Source organism: Polychytrium aggregatum (assembly GCF_025602895.1).
Source record: "Polychytrium aggregatum strain JEL109 chromosome Unknown BJ171scaffold_11, whole genome shotgun sequence".
Taxonomy (NCBI): Eukaryota; Fungi; Chytridiomycota; class Chytridiomycetes; order Polychytriales; genus Polychytrium; species Polychytrium aggregatum.
The window spans coordinates 388,623-408,943 of NW_026516213.1; the positions used below are offsets into that span (position 1 = coordinate 388,623).

Below are 20,321 nucleotides of genomic sequence, written 5' to 3' on the forward strand. Positions count from 1 at the left end.
TATGTAGGGCTGCAGCGGGCCAGTCGTGCGACTGCTTCAGGTCCAAGCTGTTGGTTCGGAGAGTACGATCTTGAGTGCAACATGTATTCGATCGTTTAGACAGTTTCCTACCAAGGAGAGGAGTTTCGACACTAAGATGACCGAGTCGAGCGAGTCACTCAACCTCGATGTGGGTCTTTGGTGGGTGCTCGCCGTTCGATTTCGTGTCCTTTGGGCCGTCCCGACCCCTCCCATTTCGAAGATAGGAATCAATCCGGATGGCCGCTCGAAAGACTTCCGAATGATCATGTATTTCGTACTCGTCAGTGGCTGGAGGTATGGACATCGCGCATCGTACTGCCAACATGAAATAAGCAATGTGGTGCTCTCGCTTTGCTTCGGACATCGCTTGCACAATCCGGGACAGTCTGTAACGCAGGCTATGTTCTGTGGCGGCTCGATCCCCTGGGTCAATCAGACCGCCTCCTGGTTGCTGCACCTTTGCTTGATTCTCGCTGCTTCCAGCATCTGCGAATTTCGTGCGTGAGCTGTATCAGCTGTTGGGTCGCAGATGAATAGAAGTCAGCGATATGGACTATGGAGCTCAGGGCTTCCATCCACCCACAGCGATTCACGAAAGCATCGTCTCGGGCTCAATCGCATCCGCGCAAGTCCGCTGGGCCGACGACATCTGCTCAGACACTGTCTCTCCAGGCCCACCTCGTCCGCATCGACCCTGTCACGGATCGACTGCATGATCTTGTGGTATGTTGAGATGTGGTTGGCTTTGTCTTTGTCGCGTCGAAAGCGATCGAATTTCCATCGTCCTGGCCAATCGGGGTCGTACTTGCACTCCACGATGGCTCCGTCGACATCCTTCGTGCTCCAGCTGAAGGAGAGTGCAGTTCCGCGCCGTAGACAAGTCGGCAGACCATATTCATAGACAAGTCGGCAGACCATATTCAGCATCACGATCCCAGAGATATCGCGCGTTCATCTGGGACGTGACTCCAGATCCGTCGATGCCTTCACCAAAGCCCGCCGAGACTCACAGCTCGTATGGTCGGTGTTCCACTCGCACCAGAGTGGCAGGCCCGCCAGCTGTCGATACATACCTGTCCCTCAATTCATTGGAAACCTCGAATGGGCCAAAGATGCGGTGTCCGTTGACGCCTCCGTACCACAATGCAATCGAATATGCCCCGTTCTGCTTGGCCATCAGCTTGAAATCGACCGTATTCTGATTCGCGGGCTTCCACTTGAGCCTTGGTTGATAATGGAATCGAGGATAGCCTGTATCAAGAGGCCGTCGCCGCTTAGATGCACAGATGTAGCACTCGGAGCCAACTCACATCTTCTCACAAGTGCCGACGACATAGGGTGCTTCTGACGATGTGAAGATCAGGCCGTCGTTCTTGTGCCGCAGCGTCGAGATTTGGTCAAAGATCAGACGCAGTCCATACGAAAACTCCTGTCGCTTCAGGTCCATCCTGCCGGCCGATCAGCCATAGTGGAAAGTTGGTCAGTACCGAAATGGAGGACTTCCGGCGCTGTTGATGCTGGCATCAACTGGTTGCTAGCGAGTGGCATGGAGCAGGCCCGCCAGTGATCTTGATACAAACTGGAAGGGGACATGCTCTTGGAGCTGGCGATCGCGGGCAACCAAGGCTTTGTATGGCTTGAGCACGTTCTCCTTCAGGTACTGAGGGAGTCCGAGGATGAGAGTCAGAGCCAAGTCACTTGGCGAGATCACAGCGCAGTGCCGTTGCGGAGGCCACGGCAATACTCACGCCCAGTCTGGTGGTGAATGGACGCTGCATGAGGCTCTTGCCCTCGATGACGATGCAGTCGAACAACAAAAACCACAAGGTGGTCTGCGAGAAGCCGAGCAAATTCGATGCAGTGTTAGCGACCGAAGGACGACATGCTGGACGTTGGGAGCGGCGGTCGTTGTTGAGGCACCTTCGGCTGGGTGCCAGATGGGGCCAATCCGAACGCAAGATCTGCCCAGAGACTCACAGTGTCGTCCTCGTTCACATCCAGTACGAGCTCCCCATCCAGGATGGTGTCGTTTTGGAATGACCGACCGTCTCCAGCTGATGGCAAGACAAAGCCTCGCGAGTCCAGGCGGTAGTATTGGTTGTTGCGATCGATCTGAGCGATGGTGGGCCGATGTGTCGAGTCGAGCAAGAATGAGGTTACGGGGATACAGCTGCTGAACAGGTACTGAGGAACGGAGTGCACGTCTGTTTACCAAGAAGCACTCTGGATTTCCGTATTCGCTGATAGATGAATAGAGCAGGTACCGGATGCCGTCGGCCTTTTCGCTGACGAAATAGTTCTCCGAAAGTAGCTCGTCCATATGGCAGAGCCGAAAGCTGACGGGTTGGGCGCCAGGGAAGTTGCAATGCCTCGCCCCAACGAGGCCAGCGACTCTGGACTGGAGAGATCGTTGGTATTTCTCGTCGACGGGTAGACCTGGGATCGGGATCTCCATTTGGACTGGTATTGCCCGCAGCCGTTCAGTTAGATGTGATTGCGGGTGTCAGGAGGGGGACGACACATCCTCCAGCGGGGACACTCACCAAGTGGCTCGATCTGACGAGTGGGCTGGGCGGATGAGGCAGACAGAACAGGACAGCGGGGAAAGGACGGCCGAAACAAGCGACCGGGTCAGTCGATTCAGGAATGGAGATGGATGGAAACGAGGATGGGGATGCAGGTGGACGAGAATGCAAGCGGATGAGGACGGAGATCGAATTGGCCGGGATGGATGGTGCCCGAAACCAGGGCCGATGTGTCCCAAAAATACCACCACTATCAATTTTTTCCGTCCCCCTCGCGGCTGCTCATCTCGAATATGAATACACGCTGTAGACCAAGATGCAGCAAAAGTTGGAATCCGGCCATGGTCGGTCGACGGCATTTGGTATCTCCTTGAGCCGATTGACGGTGGTGGTGGGCGATTGGTGTGGAGGAATGACCAATTGTATCATTGTTGGAAGCTCCACTCCGATTGCGGACAAGAACCACCACCATCTGAATCTCTCTGGTTGGAAACCTAGTCAAGCGTGGCTGTGTGTCAGCGAGATGACATGATCGTTTGGCTATCAGGCAAGACTCACCTTGACAAGATGTCTTCCCACGACTGATTGAGCGAGCGATGCGTTTCTGGATCTGAATCAAGGACGCCACTGTGCAGTATCTCTGCCAGCCCAAAAATGCGCTGGATTTGAGGAGATTCTTTCTTCCCCAAGGGCAGAACCAGCCATCGTCGCCATTTTCTCGCCAGATGGCTCCCCGCAAGAGAAAGACACCACCCAGGCGACCAAGTGGATCCAGAGTACCCACAAGATCATTGGTCTGCAGCAATGGATGGGCACCACACCAAGTCCCAAGATCCCTGGGTTGGCTTCCTTCCTGCAATACATTCGCCATGTGTTCGATGGAGACATGCTGGCCAAGCAGTTGTACTTCAGCCTGACCCGGCGACGGCGATTCAAGCGACTCGATCTCCACAGCAAGCGACAGCGCACTGTCCACGAGATGTGCAAGCAAGTCATCGACCAGGCACCAAGGGAGACCGACAGTGGTGATTGCCTTTGGGAATGCATCCTGGAAACAGGGGAAGGGATACGCATCCAGTCCCAGGAGACTCAGGTTTGCCAAGTATTTCGAGCAGTTCCACCACCACCAGAGACGACCACCAGACCGATCCGTCTCCAAGATCCATGTGTGCTCGGTGAACGAGTTCAACACATCCCAGGTGTGCTCACATTGTCGGGAAGCCAAGCGACTTGAGTCACCCGAGTATCTTGATATCGAGAAACCACACTTTGTCCGGAGCTGTGCAAGCTGGCATACGCTGTGGGATCGAGACATCAATGCCTCAAGGAACATGATCTCGGTATGCCAGTCGATCATCGCCACAGGAGATCGGCCGGGTTTATTCAAGACCATGCTTCCCAAACCAACAAAAACAAAGAGATTGCCAACCAGGACGGGAAACAATCTCACGGCTTGCTCACTGGGCCTACAGTCAGTCAGCGGGCTTCAGATATCTGAAGCCAGAAAGGGGAAGTGTCCCGTTTCTTTCTGGATAGACTGTAAGTATCTTGTTCCTTGTGCATTTCGACAGTGGATGCCGGGTCGCCCATATTCTGGGCAGTCCACTTCGGGGTTGCCATCCCTCTTGGGATGGTCGATGGGAGGTGTTTGACTCCCTTGTGCAAAGTGTGTGTGTGCAAAGTGTGTGTGTGTGTGTGCAAAGTGTGTGTGTGTGACGGCGAGAGGCTTCTCGCCTTCCCTCGGGGGTCTCTCGCCAGAGACTGCTCTTCTCGCCGACCGAGGTGGCTCCGAGAGCGCGTTTTGTCGTTCTCGCTCATTTTTTTAACATGAAATTTTTTCATAGTGTACGCTCGATCTTGCCCTTGGTCTTGCCCTTGGTCTTGCCCTTGGTCTTGCCCTTGGTCTTGCTCTCGACTCAACCTACCATCTCGATTCAACCTACCATCTCGATTCAACCGACCTTCTCGATTCAACCTACCATCTCGGCTCATCCCTCACTCACTCCGCCGAGTTTATCGACCACTTGCCGTCCGACCATGGCCAGGGCCATCGCACTCGTTGATCTGCTCCCGCTCCTCGCCATCCTGCTTCATCTGTGGCTGGCGCCCTTTGCAAAGGTCGAGGAATCCTTCAATCTGCAGGCCGCACACGATCTGCTCATCTGGTCGCCCCAGCACCTCGACCAGTTCGATCATTTCTCCTTCCCCGGCGTTGTTCCCCGCACCTTTGTGGGCCCGCTGGCCCTATATGCTGTCGACTTGCCCATCGCCGGAGCCGCCCGCATCCTCGGCTTCCCCATCTCCAAGTTCGGCCTCCAACTGCTTACCCGCGGCACGCTTGGACTTTTGGTCGCCATCTCACTGAGCAAGCTGCGGCGGACCATATCGACGCACTTTGGCCACAGTGCTGCACTGATCTTTGCCCTTCTGTCGACAGTGCAGTTCCATCTCGTCTTTTGGGCATCACGCACGCTGCCCAACATACTTGCTCTCGTACTCGTGAACCTGGCAATGGCATACTGGCTGGACTTTCGCCAAAGCAACCTGGATCGCCCTGCTCGAGCCGTAGTCGCCCACTTTTCATCGATGGCAAGGTCGCTCTGGCTGATCACCGTTGCGACGGTGATCTTTCGCTCCGAGCTCGTTATCCTTGCGGGCCCGCTCCTGTTGGCCGAAGTCATCTTCCTTCAGCGCCTCGACTTTGTTGCAAGGCTCATCCCGGTCGGGCTCGTCGCTGTGGCTTTCAGTTTGCTGGTCACCGTTGCCGTCGACTCCTACTTCTGGAACCAACCCTTTTACTGGCCGGAGCTCCAGGTGTTTCTGTTCAACACCTACCACAACCGCTCGAGCGAGTGGGGTGTCTCGCCGTTCCATGCCTATTTTTCGACGCTGCTGCCCAAGATCGCCCCGCTGTCTTATCCACTTGGCCTCCTATTCGGGCTCCTGAATCGACGACTCCGCCCGATGCTGGCGCCGCTGCTGGCCTTCCTGCTGCTGTACTCGAACCTACCACACAAGGAGTGGCGCTTCGTCATCTACGTTGTTCCCATGTTCAATGCCTTTGCGGCCGTCGGCCTGAGCGATCTGTTCAAGGGGCTGAAGAAGGGCCATGGCATCCCAAAGTCGCTCAAGTGGCTCTCCCGCACGATCCAGCGTCTCGTCGTCGTTGCATTCGCGGCACTGCTACTGCTGCTGCTCGTTCTTTCGGCTGTGCAGAGCTCCATCTCTTCACGGAACTATCCCGGCGGATATGCGTTGCGGGCGCTCCACGACCTCGAGTCAAGAACTACTCCAGTCAAGGTCCACATGGATGTTGCAACATGCATGACAGGAGCCTCCCGCTTTGGCGAGCTCTATCTCAGCGACGGATGGGTCTACTCCAAGAACGAGACCCACAAGGACCAGAGCGACTACGACCAGTATTCCCACGTTATCACATCGAGCCCGTCGCTTTTCTTGGGCGGCGCAGATGCAAGTGAGCGATCCGCCGGTCCCGAACCCGGGCGGTGCCAATGGCAAGTCCTGGCCGCTATTCCTGGATACGAGCGGATGCGACCCGTGCGCGAGATCTTGGCCGATATCAAGGCGGGCATCTTGCCGCGGAGTATCCAAGACCTCATCGTCGTCAGCGACAAACTGTGGATTCTCAAGTGCGCTCTCTAGAATGGCGGCTGGAGCTCTCGGGCTGTCCGCTGGCGCCGTTGGCCCAATACAGTTGTGCATCGACCTACAGATAAACCCGGACCCTTGGCTATGGATCATCTCATGGCACTGCAATGCTGTCGAGAGCCACAACAAGCATGGAGTGTCCAAGCAAGGGCGGTCGGGCCTGGGAGATGGGGTTTGTTTCTGCCATGAAGCGCCAGCGCGGCGCGCTGCAAAAGTGCAAGCGACCGAAATCCGCGGCTTGCTCTTGTCTGCCCCGGCTGCAACCCCCATCTCGAGCTCACCCAAACGACTCTGCGGCATGCCGCCATCCAAACCTGCATCCCAAGCACCGGTGCCTGTGCTCAGGCAGGCCGCCGAGCTGGCAAAGCGGATTGCCCTGGACTGGAGCTATTTCTACGTCCTGGCGATCCCGCTCCTGCTCTTCGAGGCCCTGCTGACAGCCGCCATCATTCTCAAGATCCCATGTACGGGTTCATTCCTGGCTGCTGATCCGCACTCTCCTCCATGCCCTCGTCACCGGTCTCGTTTTCAAAGAGTGCACCACGAAGCGCTGCGCTCCGGTGACATGGGCCATCGCATCGATTGGGCTCTGCTTCGGCAATCGCTGTCTTGGAACTGGCTTTGACTGAGCCTTGACGACTCGGGTCACTGGCTGTGTTGCCCCTTGCACCCTCTTCTAGATACCGAGATCGATTGGATTGCGTATATACAGGAAGTTGGTGGCTTCCTCGGTGGCGAATATGATTACTACAAGCTCGCCGGCGACACCGGGCCACTGGTGTGAGTGTTGGATTTCTGGCATGGTTCCTGCTTGTTTCTGTGATCGTGCCCCTGGAGCTCCTGCGATGGATGTCAATCTGGTGGGCTCACTTGCCTGTCTCCTGGTCTCCAGATATCCCGCCGGGTTCGTCTATGTCTACTCACTCCTCTTCAAGGCCACCTCGTCGGGCGAGGACATCCAAACAGCCCAGCACATCTTTGCGATCCTGTATCTCGTCTCCGTCATTCTGGTGCTGATGATCTACCGAGAATCTCGAGTGGTAGGTCCGAGTGCACCCGCAATGCTCATTTGTGGGCGGCCTGCTTTTGACGATATGGCTTGTATCTGTCGCTGTCGGTGCTGCTTCCACTGACGGTGTGTCTGCAGGTGCCTCCCTTCGCAGCAGTTTTCCTGGTGCTCTCTCGGCGCCTGCACTCGATCTATGTGCTGAGGCTCTTCAACGACCCTGTTGCCATGATCCCACTGTATCTCTGTGTTCTGGCCCTTCTCCGAGGCCGCTGGATGTTGTCAGCAGTCTTGTTCAGGTAAGGGCTTGCCCGCTTGCTCGCTCGGCACCGGCTTTCGATGCGATGGCCGATTTTGTTCCTGCCTTTGTTGTTCCGGCTGACCCCTCATGTTCCAACAGTCTGGGCGTTTCCGTCAAGATGAATGTTCTGCTGTTTGCTCCTGGATTCGCCCTTATCATCTACCAAGCTGTCGGCCTGGCCAACTCGGTGCTGTTGGCTACCATGGCAATCGCCATCCAAGCTGCCCTGGCAATTCCATTCCTGCTGCACGAGCCACAGCACTATCTTGCCAGGGCATTCGAGTTCAGCCGCGTGTTCATGTACAAATGGACGGTCAACTGGAAGATCGTTGACGAAGATACCTTCTTGCGCAAAGACTGGGCCGCCTTGCTGCTGGGCCTGCATCTGGTGTTGCTCGTGCTCTTTGGGATCACGAACTGGACTCGGTAAGTGTCCTCTCCGCTGACAAAACTGATTGCGAATCAATCGTCGCCGTCGGCTTGCCTGCACGCTGCTTACGGGGGCCCTTTCCAATCCGCAAGATCCTACGGCGGTATTTTCAACGTCATTGCCAAGGGGCTGCGGCACACGGATGCGAAGGCGGTCTTAACCTCGGATCGTGAGTATTGCACGACGGCTGATGCACATGGCTGAGTCCGGTAACGTCCAGCATGGCCAGCAGGAAAAGGCTGTGTTGGAGGCCCGTATGCTCCTGTCGCCGATTGCTGATCTGTGTTAATGTGTTCCCATCTCCATCTACGGGGCCTGGTCTTTCAACCCCCGCTGGACCGCTCTCGTTGGCCGGCCCGTGTCTGTGTAGATATCATCTTTGTGATGTTTACCAGCAACTTTATCGGCATCGTCTTTGCCCGCAGCCTCCACTATCAGTTCTACTCGTGGTACTACTTTACGCTCCCATATCTCCTGTGGCGAGGCCGAATCCCAACTGTGGTCAGGTATGATCCCGCTTGGCGTACTCTCGAGCGAGACGATCCGTTGGCATGGCTCCCGTTTGGGAATCGATCCTCCAGACGGACATCTGCGTGTCGAGAAATCCGAGGAGCCGGGCCATTTAACGGGGGCATGCGATGCACGCTACGTCTTGCATGGATCGTACCCAGGTTGATCCGCACCGAGTAGCTGACTTGACGGGTGCCTCTGCAACCAGGATCGTGACGCTCGGCGCTATCGAATACTGCTGGAATGTCTACCCAGCAACCAAGCTGAGCAGCAGCATCTTGCTGGCTGCCCATGCTCTGCTCCTTGCGTCGTTACTTGCAGTGCGGAGCAGCGATGGCGAGTTTGCCCCCGCTACGCACAGCAAGAGGGACTGATATGCTCAGACAAATGTGCGCAAGCAGCACCCTCTCCCCTCAACAAAATAGCAGAAACAGGACCCGTTTCTGAGCCATGAATGGGGCTCATTCTGGGTCCTGAATACATGACCACACTCGATCCGCAGTCCAGCCGCACTCGATCCACATGCTTTCACATGGAAGCGCAGCACCCCCTCGCTGACTTCTCGCTTGGCTTCGTTGTTTCCTCTCGCCGTCGTCTGCCATCGTCGCTCCTGCCATCGTCGCCCAGCAACCCACACAGGTCGTCTCCGGCCAGTCCCCGGCGACACTGCAACCCTCAAGAGCCTCTTTTCCAGCACACATCCCCATCGCCATGGAGCCTTCTCCTTCGCAGCCACGCCCCAAGAAGAAGCCCGCCACCGCACCCAGGGTGGCCGGACCAGACCCCCAGGCTCTGGTCGAGCAACTGCCGGACCTGTTCCAGTCGATGGCTGGCCGCGGAGAATCGCTCTTCAGGAGCGCCGACCACCTTGTCTCTGACACACTGCCGCAGTTTGCCTGGTCGTCCATCAGCCAGATTCGCCAGATGGCCGATGAATCCGACCTGCCGTGGTCCTCGCCCAAAGACCTGTTCGAGCTTGCCCGGGCCCGCGCTGGCCAGGAGCTCCTGAAACACTCGGCCCAGTACTTTGTCATCAATCCCATCCGCGAGCTCCTCATCAACCCACTCTATGAGTTTGTCACCTATGGCCTCTTTGGTGCCCGCACCCAGAAGATCAGCATCAACTTTATTGTCTTTATTCTGTTCTACGGATCCCTCATCGGCTCGGCCCTCGGCATCTACAGCACCTTCTACTACTTTTACATTCCCAAAGTTGGCCACTTTGTGCCGGCTTACATGCAGTATCCGTAAGTCATCCTGTGGGCACGAGTCGACTCAATGCTGTCGTATCTCTCGAGCTCGCCCTGCGCACAGCTGATCTCTGGCTCTCACTTGGCAATCGTGTCCCTCCAGCGTCGCCGGCGAGCAATTCTTCCCTCATGCGCGGGTGAACTTTGTTGAAATCGACCCTGATCTGGTCAGTACCGAGTTGGCCGGATGTGCTCGTGGGCACTCTATCATCCTGAGTACTGCTCATGCAATCGGGAGGATGTCCGGGTCTGTCATCTGCCAGAACGGCCCCTTCGAGGCTTACCGATCGCCCTCTAACGAGCCTGTGTCCGTTGCTGTCCTCAGTATCCAACCGACGAAGAGGGCTTCTTGACCCCTGATCAGAGATACAACTTTGGCGTCGAGTTCTATGTCCCTGACAGCGACCACAATCTCAAGCTCGGTGAGTAGCCTGCTCTCGGCATCGAGCGAGTCCAACCTTCTGCCACAGCCACCTTCCGGATCCGAACAAGCCACGCCTGTAAATTGACACTTTGCCGACACGCAGGAAACTTCATGGTTGACATGACTCTCCAGAACATCGATAACCAGACCCTAGCCCGCGGACGGCGTCCCGTAAGTTGCGCATCACCTCTGCTCAGCTGAAGCCAAGCGTGCAGCTGCTAACGGCTCTGGTCTCTTTGGTCTTGGGCGCGGGGGCATAGGCTCTGATCCGATACCGCTCTCCCCTCCATCGCTGGATGAGAACAATTTACAAGACGTTCTCGCTGCTGGTGGACTGGGACCACGAAGCACAGCACATCAAGGTCGTTCTCGTGAACGATCTAATCGCCAGCGAGGTCAGTATCTTTCGGCCCGGTAGCTGCATTGGTGGTCCGAAGCCTGGTCGGTTACCCGATGGAACGAGCCAGCATCACCGAAACTCGCTGGTCATACGCTCCACTGCCCCGCCACTGTCCTCATTCATGTGCGTTACCCAACCTTTAGGAAAAAGTCAAGTCTGTCCACCACGCTCTGGTTTCGTTCTCCAGCGCACATGTCCAGATCTACGAGACCAAGGTCTTTGCCGAGGCACACTTCCAGGGCCTTCGGTTCTTTATGTACAACTGGTGGTTCACCACCGGTGCCCTCTTCACCTCGGTCGTTCTCTTCTGGGAAGTCACCTTCGGCTACATCGTTTGGAAGCTCTTCCGTGCCGTAGTCCGCAAGTCCACCAAGGACGAGGACGGCGAAGTTGTGGACGACGAAGATCTTACTAGCGCCAGCGACGAGGAGCAGCACGAAGACCCAGTGGCCCGCCAGGATAAGGGCAAGCGTCGCCCGTCCGTCTTTGAGGAGGAGCTGCTCGACCTCAACGGCGGCGATGTCGACAACGGCTCACCCGCTGAAAACTACTTTGAGTGGCAGTCTCACGAGCAGCCCCAGCCGAGCGCCCGCCTTAGGAAGCGCACCCGGCCACCTGCCGATGCCAGCGTTCCCTCTTCATCGCTCGGGCAGTTTGAAGAATCATCGGCTCGATATGGGTCCGACGGCATTGTGCCGCTCGGCGAGGATGCAGGAGACGCTCCGGCTGTCTTGAGATTTGACTCGTCGGCCCACTCGTCGGACTACCACAGCGAAGAATCGTCCTCTGCCCGACGGGCGTGAGCCACCACCGTCTGATGTCCATCCACTACGCCATAGACATATCAAGCCGACGCTGTCCGACGCTGCGCCACTTCAATACCACGCCCTTCTCTTCTTTTGGTCCTTCTGCAAATCGTCGCACTCTGATGTTTGCTGTCTCCGTCACTCCTTCTCGTTTCCTACTTTTCGATTCTGAATGCGCATCTCTGCTGCGATGACCACCCGATACATCATCACTGCCAGAGGGCGGATAGAAACTGCAAGAGCCCTTGCCTTTCTCGACAATGCGGAGCTTGTACATCACACTTACAACATATATTGGCCATATCTGATGGCGGCATTCGCGGTGGGGGTGGGCGGGCAGACTTTGGTCTGGAGTACAAAACGAGCCGCTACATTTCTTCATATGAAGCGCTGGGGCGGGAATCTGAGCGGACATTTGATGAGAGCGTGGCGAGGCAAGTGAGGCGGAGCAGGCAGGCAGGGAGGGAGGCAGGGAGGGAGGGAGGGGGTCAAAATACGGGATGGGTTGGGAATCAATCCATAGATTGCTTCGAAGCTTTGTGTGGTAAAGGAGACGTCGACAGTTGCGGTGCTGGGCACTGGGGCAAGTACGCAGTCGGGATGATCAAAATGGCTGGTGGCGTGAGAAGCTGGGGCGATGGCGGCCGTCGACGAGGCTCAGGGAAAGGGCCATCAGCGACGCTGCTGTTGTTGCTGCTCGTGCCACCTCACAACTTGGCAGAGATGGAATGGCGTGCCGCTACCAAGACCGAACGGGTTCGAGTGCTCGCCAGCCTTGCCACTGGCTGTTCGCTTCTGGATGTTGATGATCCAAGCCAGGATAAAGTCGCGGTTTCTGCAGCCCAAGAAATGCACAAATCCAAGGAATCGTGTTAGCTACTGGGGAGTGCCGTCTACTCACTTGCTGACGAGCTGAAAGCCGTCGTCTGGGCAGGCACTACTCAGGCAAGGCAGCCACAGACCCCATCAGGCGCATACCTAATCTCCCCAACAAAGTCGTCCTCGTTCTGGAAGTACAGGAAGTAGTTGGGCGACTTGATGTTGAACGCTGCCCAAGCTGGTGAAAGTGGCCGTGACGTAGGAGGACACAAGTCAAAGTTGAAGCAGGACAAACGAGGCAAGTCAGTGCCACGGCCAACAGGACGCAAATCCGGACTGCGAAAGGGGGGGGTCTTTTGGGCCTCACCTTTTGGGTTCCGGGTCGGCAGAAACAGCACCAAATCGTTAACTTGGAAGCTGATACAGGAGCATCGATACGCAGTTGTTAGGGACCTGGTCGCGATCAGGGGGATATCATGGGCAGGATAGCTACGATGCCGCCAGCACCAAGAGATTGTCGGATCCACAACACCCCGGCTTCCAGGAAAGCTGTCAGTAAATCGTGGCTGTTGTCCGCGCACCCTCGATGCTTACTTTTGGAAGCTGATTTTCTGTTGGCGCTGGGAGGTCTCACGCACAGCAGGACGCGACTCGGGGTCCGCGGTTCTCTTGCCCATTAAATGACGGTCGTATGTTTCAAAGAGCGTCACCAGTCGATTGAGATCGAAGCGATCGGCAATGCGCACCACCCAGGAACCGACTTCTTGGATCTTGACCTTCTTGGGCAGCGCCTTGATCAGCTCGCTTCCGTCTTCTAGATCGCCAACGCTGATCTCGCAGGAGTTGCTGCTACTGTCGTCAACAACCCAGGAGGCGCTGAGGTCTTCTAGCTCCTCGAGCTCCGAGGAATCTACTACCTGCCGCCAGTAAGCCGTTTCCGAGGGATCGATTCCGCTCTCGGGCGAGGGCTTCTCCAGAATGCAGCTCTTCAGCAGAGCCATAATTGCTTGATCGCGCGACTCGAGTGCCTCGGATGCGCTGCGGCAGATAGTGGCCCAATCTTCGGCTATCGTCTTCCACCTCTGAACGCGGGCGGTCAGGTCCTGCAAACTGAGGGCCTGTTCCTCTCGGGCAGCCCCGGCCGCTTGAATTTCCTGCCGGAGCGTCTCAAGCGCGAGAAGCAGAGACTGCTCACGAGTTTGACTTTCAGCAAGCTCCTTCTCCAGGACACTGGTCTGATTCTGGAGAGTCGAGAGCTGCTGAGCAACACCATCGATGGTCTGTTTGTGCTGTTGAACTTGGGTGGCATGTGCCGCAGTGGAGGACTCGGCGTGCTCGAGCTTGGTGCTCAGAGCTGCGCTCTCACTCTCCATGTCCGCCAGCTGCTGCTCGAGGCCTTGTTTTTGAAGCTGAGCCGCGCTTATCTGCTCCCTGGCTTGAGCGAGCTCGTCTTCCAGTGCATCGCGCTCCTTCTGTGCCTGCGCAAGCTCAGACAGTCTAAGCTGCAGCGCTGCACCAAGCTGCTTCTCTGTTGCCTCGAGCTGCGCTTGTCTCTGCAGCGCCTCGGCAAGCTGCACACGGAAATCGGCGATTCCAACTGCTGTCTCTTCGCTGGCAGCGGCTCGATCGTGGCAGGCAGTGAGTTGTGACTGGAGCTCCTCAGTACGCTCCTTCAGCTGTGCCGACTCGCCCTTGGCACCGCGGAGCGACTCGTCGAGCTTCTGTAGCTTGAGCTGGAGCTGTTCGCTGTGTTCTGACAGCTGCCGGTTGGCCTGGGTTAGGTGGTCATTGGCCGTGCTCGCTTCGTTCTTGCTGATCTCGAGTTGCTGCAGTCGATCACGCAGCAGGCTTGCTTCATCGCTGAGTTCGGCGTACTTGATCCCCTCAATGTCGCTCTGGCTCCTCAGCTCCTTGAGTTGCTCCTCGGCTTGCTGCAAGAGCTGATGCATCCTGGCAAGAGCAGACTGGCTCTCTGCAGCGGCAGTGCTCCTCTGCTGGAGCTCCAGTTGGACAACTGCCAGCTCATTGCCGGCCGCGGCGTAGCAATCGCGGAGCTCAGAAAGCTCGGCCTCGGCCTCGCGCAGTGCGCTGGTGAGACTGACGATGTCGTTTGCCTGTGCGGCTATGTGCTGAGCATGGCCCTGAATCGTGGCTGCATCGGCAGTCTGGCCGGCTTCGAGGGTGTCGATCGTGTGCTGGAGCACGGTGAGAGCCCCGGCGTGCTCTGTTTCGTGGAGAACAAGGAGCTCGCGCTGTTTGGCCAGTTCTGCCTCGAGCTTCTGCCGCTGCCGATCTGATTTGGCAATGGCTTCGGCCAATCTGGTTTCGAGATCCTCGGTCTTGGAAAGAAGCTCTTCGTTTTGAACCTTGAGCAGCTGATACTGCTCAAGGCTCTGGGACAGCTGCTCTCCGAGTTCTTGGGCACGGGTTTTGTGTGCCTCACAGTCCCGAGAGAGATCATTGACTTCATTTTGCTTTCGCTCCAGTGCCTGAGGGATGAATGGGTGGGTGAGCGGTGTGAATCGGGGTTTGCATCCATGGTTGTTAATCACGTCGGACAACCAGACGATGGAACTGTATTCGCTGCTTACCCGTGAGTGCTCGTTGGTGACGTTGCTCAGCTCCTCTGTCAGCTTCTGAATTCTCTCCTGCCATGGATGCGTTCCAGCAGTGTCCTTGTCGCCGGACGAATAGTGATCAATGCCAGATGCGTGAGCAAGCAAGACAGCCCATGATCTCAAAGTAGCCTGCGGACAGTCGCGCGGCATAACCAGCTCACCTGTGTGGTCTTGGACACACCGCTCTCGCTCAGGTTGGTTTTCTTATCAAAGAGCGCACTGCTAGCGACCTGGCTCTGACTCTGGGAGTCGTCTCGCTCATCTTCGTCCAGGTACGGGTCTGCGCTCTCGTCCAGCTTGACGCCCGTCTGCATCTGTAGTGCCATGCAGCGAATGTCGTCCTCGAGCTCGCGTAGTCTTCGCCGCACTTCCTCAAAGTTGATTATTGGCACAATCGTACCTTCGGTTGGCGACCGCACGAGCGCCAGTTGGTTTTCGACTGACGAGATGATGGGAGACTCCTCCGCATTGGGATTCGGGTGGAACGCGCGCGAGCAGGCAATGAGGTGGAGGTGGATTTCGTGAAGGAAGCTCCGCGACCTGTACAGATCCTTCTTCAGCGATGAAATCATAGCCTCGCTTTGAGCGGACTCTCTTGCTCGCTCCTCAAGTTTGAAGTTGGCCTAGGCAGTGCATGGATGGTCGCATCCATGTTAGCAAAGTAGATTACCCCGTGCCAGACCCTTTCGCGGCCGCACCCGGGAGACCCGCTGCGGGCTTCATCGCTCAGACAGCTCGTCTTACCAAGTCAAGCTGCTTGCGGCTGTCAGCGAGCTCTTTCTCAAGCGAATCAATCCATTCTTCATGAGTATTTTCAGCCTGGCGCGAGATCTTCTTGTGTTCCTCGAGCTCGACGCTCAGATCTTCCACGAGTTGCTGCTGCTCACGGACACGGTGCTCCAGGGCGGCGTTCGTATCTCGGAGTGTCTCGACCTGGCGCTGCATAGTCTGCATTTGTTCCTCGAATTTGTCTGTTGGCAGTACGGGCGCACAGAATGTCAGCGGAAAAGCTTCCACAGCAAATCGAACCACAGCCAGTCAATCTGCATCGCCCGCAAGACAGGGCGCAAGCCGGAGGGTCGCCTTCAGATATTGCGGGTTCACTCCGTCCCAACAGCCAGCTTGGGCATGTGCTCACCTGGCCTGCTCTTTGAGTACCGCTGCTGCAAAATGAACTCGAGCTCCCGAATGCGCGCCTCATACACCTTGATTTTCTCATCTTGGATCTTGCGCTGGCCGTCGTGATCGCCGAGATTGGCCGCTGAAGTCTGGGCAGCGCCGAGCTTGTCAGACGGATGCCCCGGAGGCGTTCCTAATGGGGTGCGTGCCCGGAGGCGTTGAGGACGGCACAAACGACCGCGAGTCGCTGGGGCGGCGCGATATGAGCGGATTGGCTGTGCTCCTCATGGACGCTAGATCCGATTTGAGGCGGGCGTTTTCTTCTTCGATCATGCGGCCGCGCTCGCAGAGACCGCTCTTCCAGACAACCCGCTCAAACTCCCCAGCAATGCCGTCGATCTGATTTGTCATCTTGACCATGGTGGCCCGCAGCTTGGATATTGAGTCGCCAGGGCCGAGTCCGCCAATGGTCGTTGCAGCGCTCGATGCGACCGAGCCCAGGCCGCCGATCACCGTCCCTGACGACAGGAGCCCCTCGCCGGGTCCGACGCTGATGCGGATGCCGGCAACCAACTTTTCAAACTCGCGGATGTCCTCCTTGGTGATGTTTGGCAGGTGGTCATCGGTTGAATGCACAGCGATCTCTGCGGCGGGTGGAGCATCATCCAGTCCCTGAATCAAGCCGTTTGGGAGATAGCACACGATCTCGTTGCGGAAGTTTTCTCGGCGCTTGGATTCTTGCGTTGTGAACTTGACAAAGATGTCTGATATGTCCTTGCATTTGGCCACAAACACCTGGATAACGGGCAACTTATATGAGCGCTTGCATGCTAGCGTAGCGCAGTCAAGGCGCTGTGCTGCTTTGTCGCCACGGACGAGTCGGGTACTGGACCTTCGCCAAGCATCGCGGTCAAGCTCCAGAGCAGCCCGAATCGGCTGCCGCATCGCCCGTACAGACCCTGGCATACTCCTTTCGGCGGACAATCTCGACCATGGTCGCTCCCCAGGCCGGTGGCATGCGATGAACATGCAAAAGTTGCTGGAATGCTTGGGAGTTGGCCGTCAGCGCGACCCCCGCCGAATTGAGGATGGGGTTGACGGAGGCAATGCTGGACTGCAGCCGGGATATGGACTGAAGGCGGCTCAGGATCTGCGAAGTGAGATATTTCTGGGAGATTCAAAGTGGAGAGAGCAAAACTGAGATGGTGCCGTAGCAGCGAGTATACTGTGGCATGCAGACCATAGAGCATCTTGTCGCAGCCACCATTCCGTTGACTCGCAGTTTGGATTGCCATCCTGCGCACAATACAAGCATCTAGGCGACCGCCAATACGCACCTTCATCTCGACAAAGTAAATCGTTGTTTCGCGAATGTATCGATCGACTTCGGCGATTTCTGTGGGGCACACGAGAAGCACAGACGGGTCAGAAGGGCATCTTTACAAGGACAGCGACTCAGAAACATACCGGGAGTGTATTCCTTGTGATGGATGTCGAGGAGATGCTGGAGCGCCGTGGACATGTCGGACTCGGAGTAGATCGAGGGTCGCCTGGAGTCTTCGATGATGCTCTGGACTCGGTGCAAATCTGACATGGGCAATCCCTGAGTGAGACGCGGCAGCGACAAATGGAAGTATCACTACAAGGGCAGAGCTGGTACCCACCTTGCTCGAGGACCTCCTGGCGAATGTTGAGCCGGCGCAAATGGTCCTGGACACTCTGGACGAGAGACTCGAGCTTGGAGAAGCTGGCGACGACAGCCAGCGAATCAAAGAGGAAAGGAATGGTATTGCCGGGATCAGAGAGCGTGCGATATGTGTCGTCCTTGGCTCTGCTCGGCTCTGCTCGGCTCTGCTTGGCTTTGTTGCTGCGACGATGGAGGGCTCTTCGTCAAGTTATACGACAATACCCATGTCCGCTGAAACAAACGCAACTTACTCGACATCCAGATTCTGTTGTCGCTCAATCTCAGAGCCCTCCTTGATGCTCTTGACGGTTTCCAGGAGCTGAACGCACTTCTTCGCAAGCTGCTCGTGCGCTTCGCGGCAAGAGTCTGCCCAGGCTCGCAGTCGATCTTCTGGCACATAGTCCGAGAGGAACTGGTTCTTACTGGCTGGGGGTGTCATAGGCACAGCAGGCTCGCGGACGATGCACGCATTGTGGATCGGAATCAAATGCAGGGCTTGGAGGTCCTTGGGAAAGCTGAAAGGTACCCGCGAGAATCGTTAGGCTCCAACGCCGCTGCGAATGCACACTGCTGCAATGTTCGCACACCAAACCCAAACCACTTTGCGAATGTGAGAGCTGCTTCGGCCCGTGCATGTCTACCAACCTTTGCAGCAGATTCGAGTGCTTGGCCAGTTCCTTCTGGGCCTGCGTGTAGAACAGATCAAATGCTTCGGACACAGAGCTGGTGGAAAATAGAGCCATCAGCCGGGCGACATGCTCGAAAGCGTCAGGCTGCGGCAGCGCACGAATGTGATGCTGGCCAGAGCCGACGGGCGCCTGTTGAAACATACCGGCTGTGGCCCAGTAGATTGGTTGTGGCGATCCGCAGCGCATCGGCTTGATTTCGTTGCTCTAGGAAAGCACAGATTGTATCGAATGAGTCTGCTTTGAATCTGCTTTGAATCTGCTTTTATCGGTGATATCGATGGCAGGATCGCCGGAGCACCGAATGCCCATGCGCTCGGACGCAGCTGCCTGAGCATGGACAGAGCCGGGGGGGGAGGACCCCATGCGGCAGTCGAGGTCGAGAACTGTACATACCGATGAGGAGACGCTCGCACATCGACGAGTGATTTACTGCCGCTTGCCACACAGCCTGGGAGAGCATTCGAAAGCATCGGCCATGGAGCGGACCAGAGTCAGCAGAGAGCCCAGGGCCATTGACGTGGAGCCCAGCCAAACGAAAGAGCGACTGCAGCATCTCACCAGTCCATATTTGACATGAGAGCTGAAGACGTCCACGAAAGACTGCGTTGCATCGAGCAATGGATCGGTTGCTCGGCGGGTGCTCGCTTGGATGACTGGCGATCCGCGAGCATGGGGCCAACACAGGGATACCCCCGAATGAGCCGACGGATGACCGGGCAAGTTGAACAGAGGACGAAGGGAATACAGTTCAGTAGACAGGCCCCGACCCCGCACCAACCGGCTGGGCTCGGACGCAGGGCGCCAGGCCGACGGCCGATGATGCGGCAGACGAATATCCAGGTTTTGTGTACATGGAGGAGGGGCATCTTACCATCGAGAGAGACGAGGGGCTCGACTTCGAGTTGCTCGGCAATCCTTGGGAAGCTTCCGGATGCTCGAGGATCCAAGAATTGGCGGTTGAATACGTATATCAGAAACTCATCCTGCTGGTGCCAGTGCATCGATGATCCAGAAGGAGAGTCAGATGTCCGTATGGAAGTGTTCAGACCCCGGCGACCAACAAACCCACGCATCTCCGGACAATGCGAATCCCCCCCCCGCATTTCAGAAGGATGCCGTCGACTCCAAGCATCCCGCTGGTGCGCAAGGATTTGGACTCGCTCTGCTTTTGCAAACAGCGCAAAGCAGTCTTTATCGTCGGCTGAATCAGTCCATGCTCGGACGGAGCACGCCAGCATCGACTCAAGTCGATGTGACGGACGCCAGACCAGAGTCTAGCCAGCCATATGATTTTGGAGGGCAACATAAAAATGACGACGCAAAAGAGACCTTATCGGACTGGCTTTCGAGCTGCCGCATCATCTCCGGCTTCATCTGGACGCACGAGGATGTGAGCAGGATTTGTGCATTTGAGGGTATTGATGTCAGGGCCTGTATCTCCAACCGAACATCGTCCAGACTGGGATTCATGGTGGAGAAAGGCAAAGGTGAGTTGATTTCTGCAGGGTGGTGGATGCTGAAGAGGGATCCGGGAGCCGGTGGTTGTGGCCGATGCCAGAGTGAACCGGCATCATGCCCAAGCAGCGCGAGCAGGATGGCTGATGAATATGATATAGGCGGACCCAAGGCCTCCGCTCAGGCCGCAGAGCCTTTCGGTGGGCTACCTGTCGAGCGATGTGAATGACTTTGCGGGCAGAATGACGCCTGTCTCGGCCTGGATGAGCCGCATGGCTGGTGTAGAGATGGGAGGGTGTGTAGGGCGATGTGCGGATGTGACGAGAACAGCGGCGTCAACGGAGTGGGGGTGCGAGGAACAGATTGTCTGGAAATAGGTCCAGGCGGATGCAAGAGAAGCGCTCTTGGTCTAATGGAGATGCTGAAGACGGGGGGGGTATGGTTTGGGCAGACGGCAGATGAGGGCAAGAGGAAGGCAGGCAATGCGATTGCGCGGGCCTCGTTGCTCCATGTCGCGATGTCCGGGACGGATCGAGGTTGTGCGATTGCGCACAGGGGCGCAGTCGAGTTTGGCGAAAACATGTCCTTCCCA

The 20,321-nt window shown here is 56.8% G+C and overlaps 5 protein-coding genes across 5 annotated transcripts; 3 read left to right on the forward strand and 2 right to left on the reverse strand.

Annotated features, from left to right (window-relative positions):
• Positions 1–261: 261 nt before the first annotated feature.
• Positions 262–2,694, reverse strand: BJ171DRAFT_440446 (mRNA capping enzyme, catalytic domain-containing protein). Its single transcript, XM_053108056.1, has 9 exons — positions 2,565–2,694; positions 2,234–2,481; positions 1,999–2,133; positions 1,770–1,853; positions 1,602–1,681; positions 1,332–1,469; positions 1,095–1,244; positions 700–868; positions 262–536 (listed from the first exon to the last, which is right to left on the reverse strand). The coding sequence occupies exons 2-9, from the start codon at positions 2,474–2,476 to the stop codon at positions 450–452; spliced, it is 1,086 nt and encodes a 361-aa protein (XP_052968447.1). The 5' UTR covers positions 2,477–2,481; positions 2,565–2,694; the 3' UTR covers positions 262–449.
• Positions 2,695–4,408: 1,714 nt separating this feature from the next.
• BJ171DRAFT_497464 (alpha-1,6-mannosyltransferase subunit) lies at positions 4,409–6,284 on the forward strand. The gene has a single exon (XM_053110288.1). The coding sequence runs from the start codon at positions 4,584–4,586 to the stop codon at positions 6,207–6,209; it is 1,626 nt and encodes a 541-aa protein (XP_052968448.1). The 5' UTR covers positions 4,409–4,583; the 3' UTR covers positions 6,210–6,284.
• A 189-nt stretch (positions 6,285–6,473) lies between these two features.
• BJ171DRAFT_497465 (dol-P-Man:Man(5)GlcNAc(2)-PP-Dol alpha-1,3-mannosyltransferase-like protein) lies at positions 6,474–8,963 on the forward strand. The gene is made up of 8 exons (XM_053110289.1): positions 6,474–6,679; positions 6,896–6,995; positions 7,108–7,255; positions 7,363–7,520; positions 7,622–7,948; positions 8,045–8,121; positions 8,323–8,458; positions 8,671–8,963. Exons 1-8 carry the CDS (start codon positions 6,514–6,516, stop codon positions 8,834–8,836), a joined length of 1,278 nt encoding a protein of 425 aa, XP_052968449.1. The 5' UTR covers positions 6,474–6,513; the 3' UTR covers positions 8,837–8,963.
• A 90-nt stretch (positions 8,964–9,053) lies between these two features.
• BJ171DRAFT_497467 (putative adipose-regulatory protein-domain-containing protein) lies at positions 9,054–11,611 on the forward strand. The gene is made up of 6 exons (XM_053110290.1): positions 9,054–9,709; positions 9,816–9,879; positions 10,038–10,134; positions 10,240–10,307; positions 10,397–10,531; positions 10,680–11,611. The coding sequence occupies exons 1-6, from the start codon at positions 9,174–9,176 to the stop codon at positions 11,337–11,339; spliced, it is 1,560 nt and encodes a 519-aa protein (XP_052968450.1). The 5' UTR covers positions 9,054–9,173; the 3' UTR covers positions 11,340–11,611.
• On the reverse strand, positions 11,612–20,200 carry BJ171DRAFT_497468 (uncharacterized protein). The gene is made up of 21 exons (XM_053110291.1): positions 19,939–20,200; positions 19,604–19,733; positions 19,146–19,257; positions 18,833–18,927; positions 18,668–18,722; positions 18,418–18,478; positions 18,231–18,308; positions 17,837–18,100; positions 17,563–17,645; positions 17,366–17,485; positions 17,236–17,294; positions 16,857–17,066; positions 16,130–16,693; positions 15,918–16,062; positions 15,524–15,750; positions 14,941–15,402; positions 14,753–14,836; positions 12,756–14,650; positions 12,529–12,578; positions 12,321–12,399; positions 11,612–12,177 (listed from the first exon to the last, which is right to left on the reverse strand). The coding sequence occupies exons 1-21, from the start codon at positions 20,001–20,003 to the stop codon at positions 12,015–12,017; spliced, it is 5,001 nt and encodes a 1,666-aa protein (XP_052968451.1). The 5' UTR covers positions 20,004–20,200; the 3' UTR covers positions 11,612–12,014.
• Between the last annotated feature and the right edge of the window lie 121 nt (positions 20,201–20,321).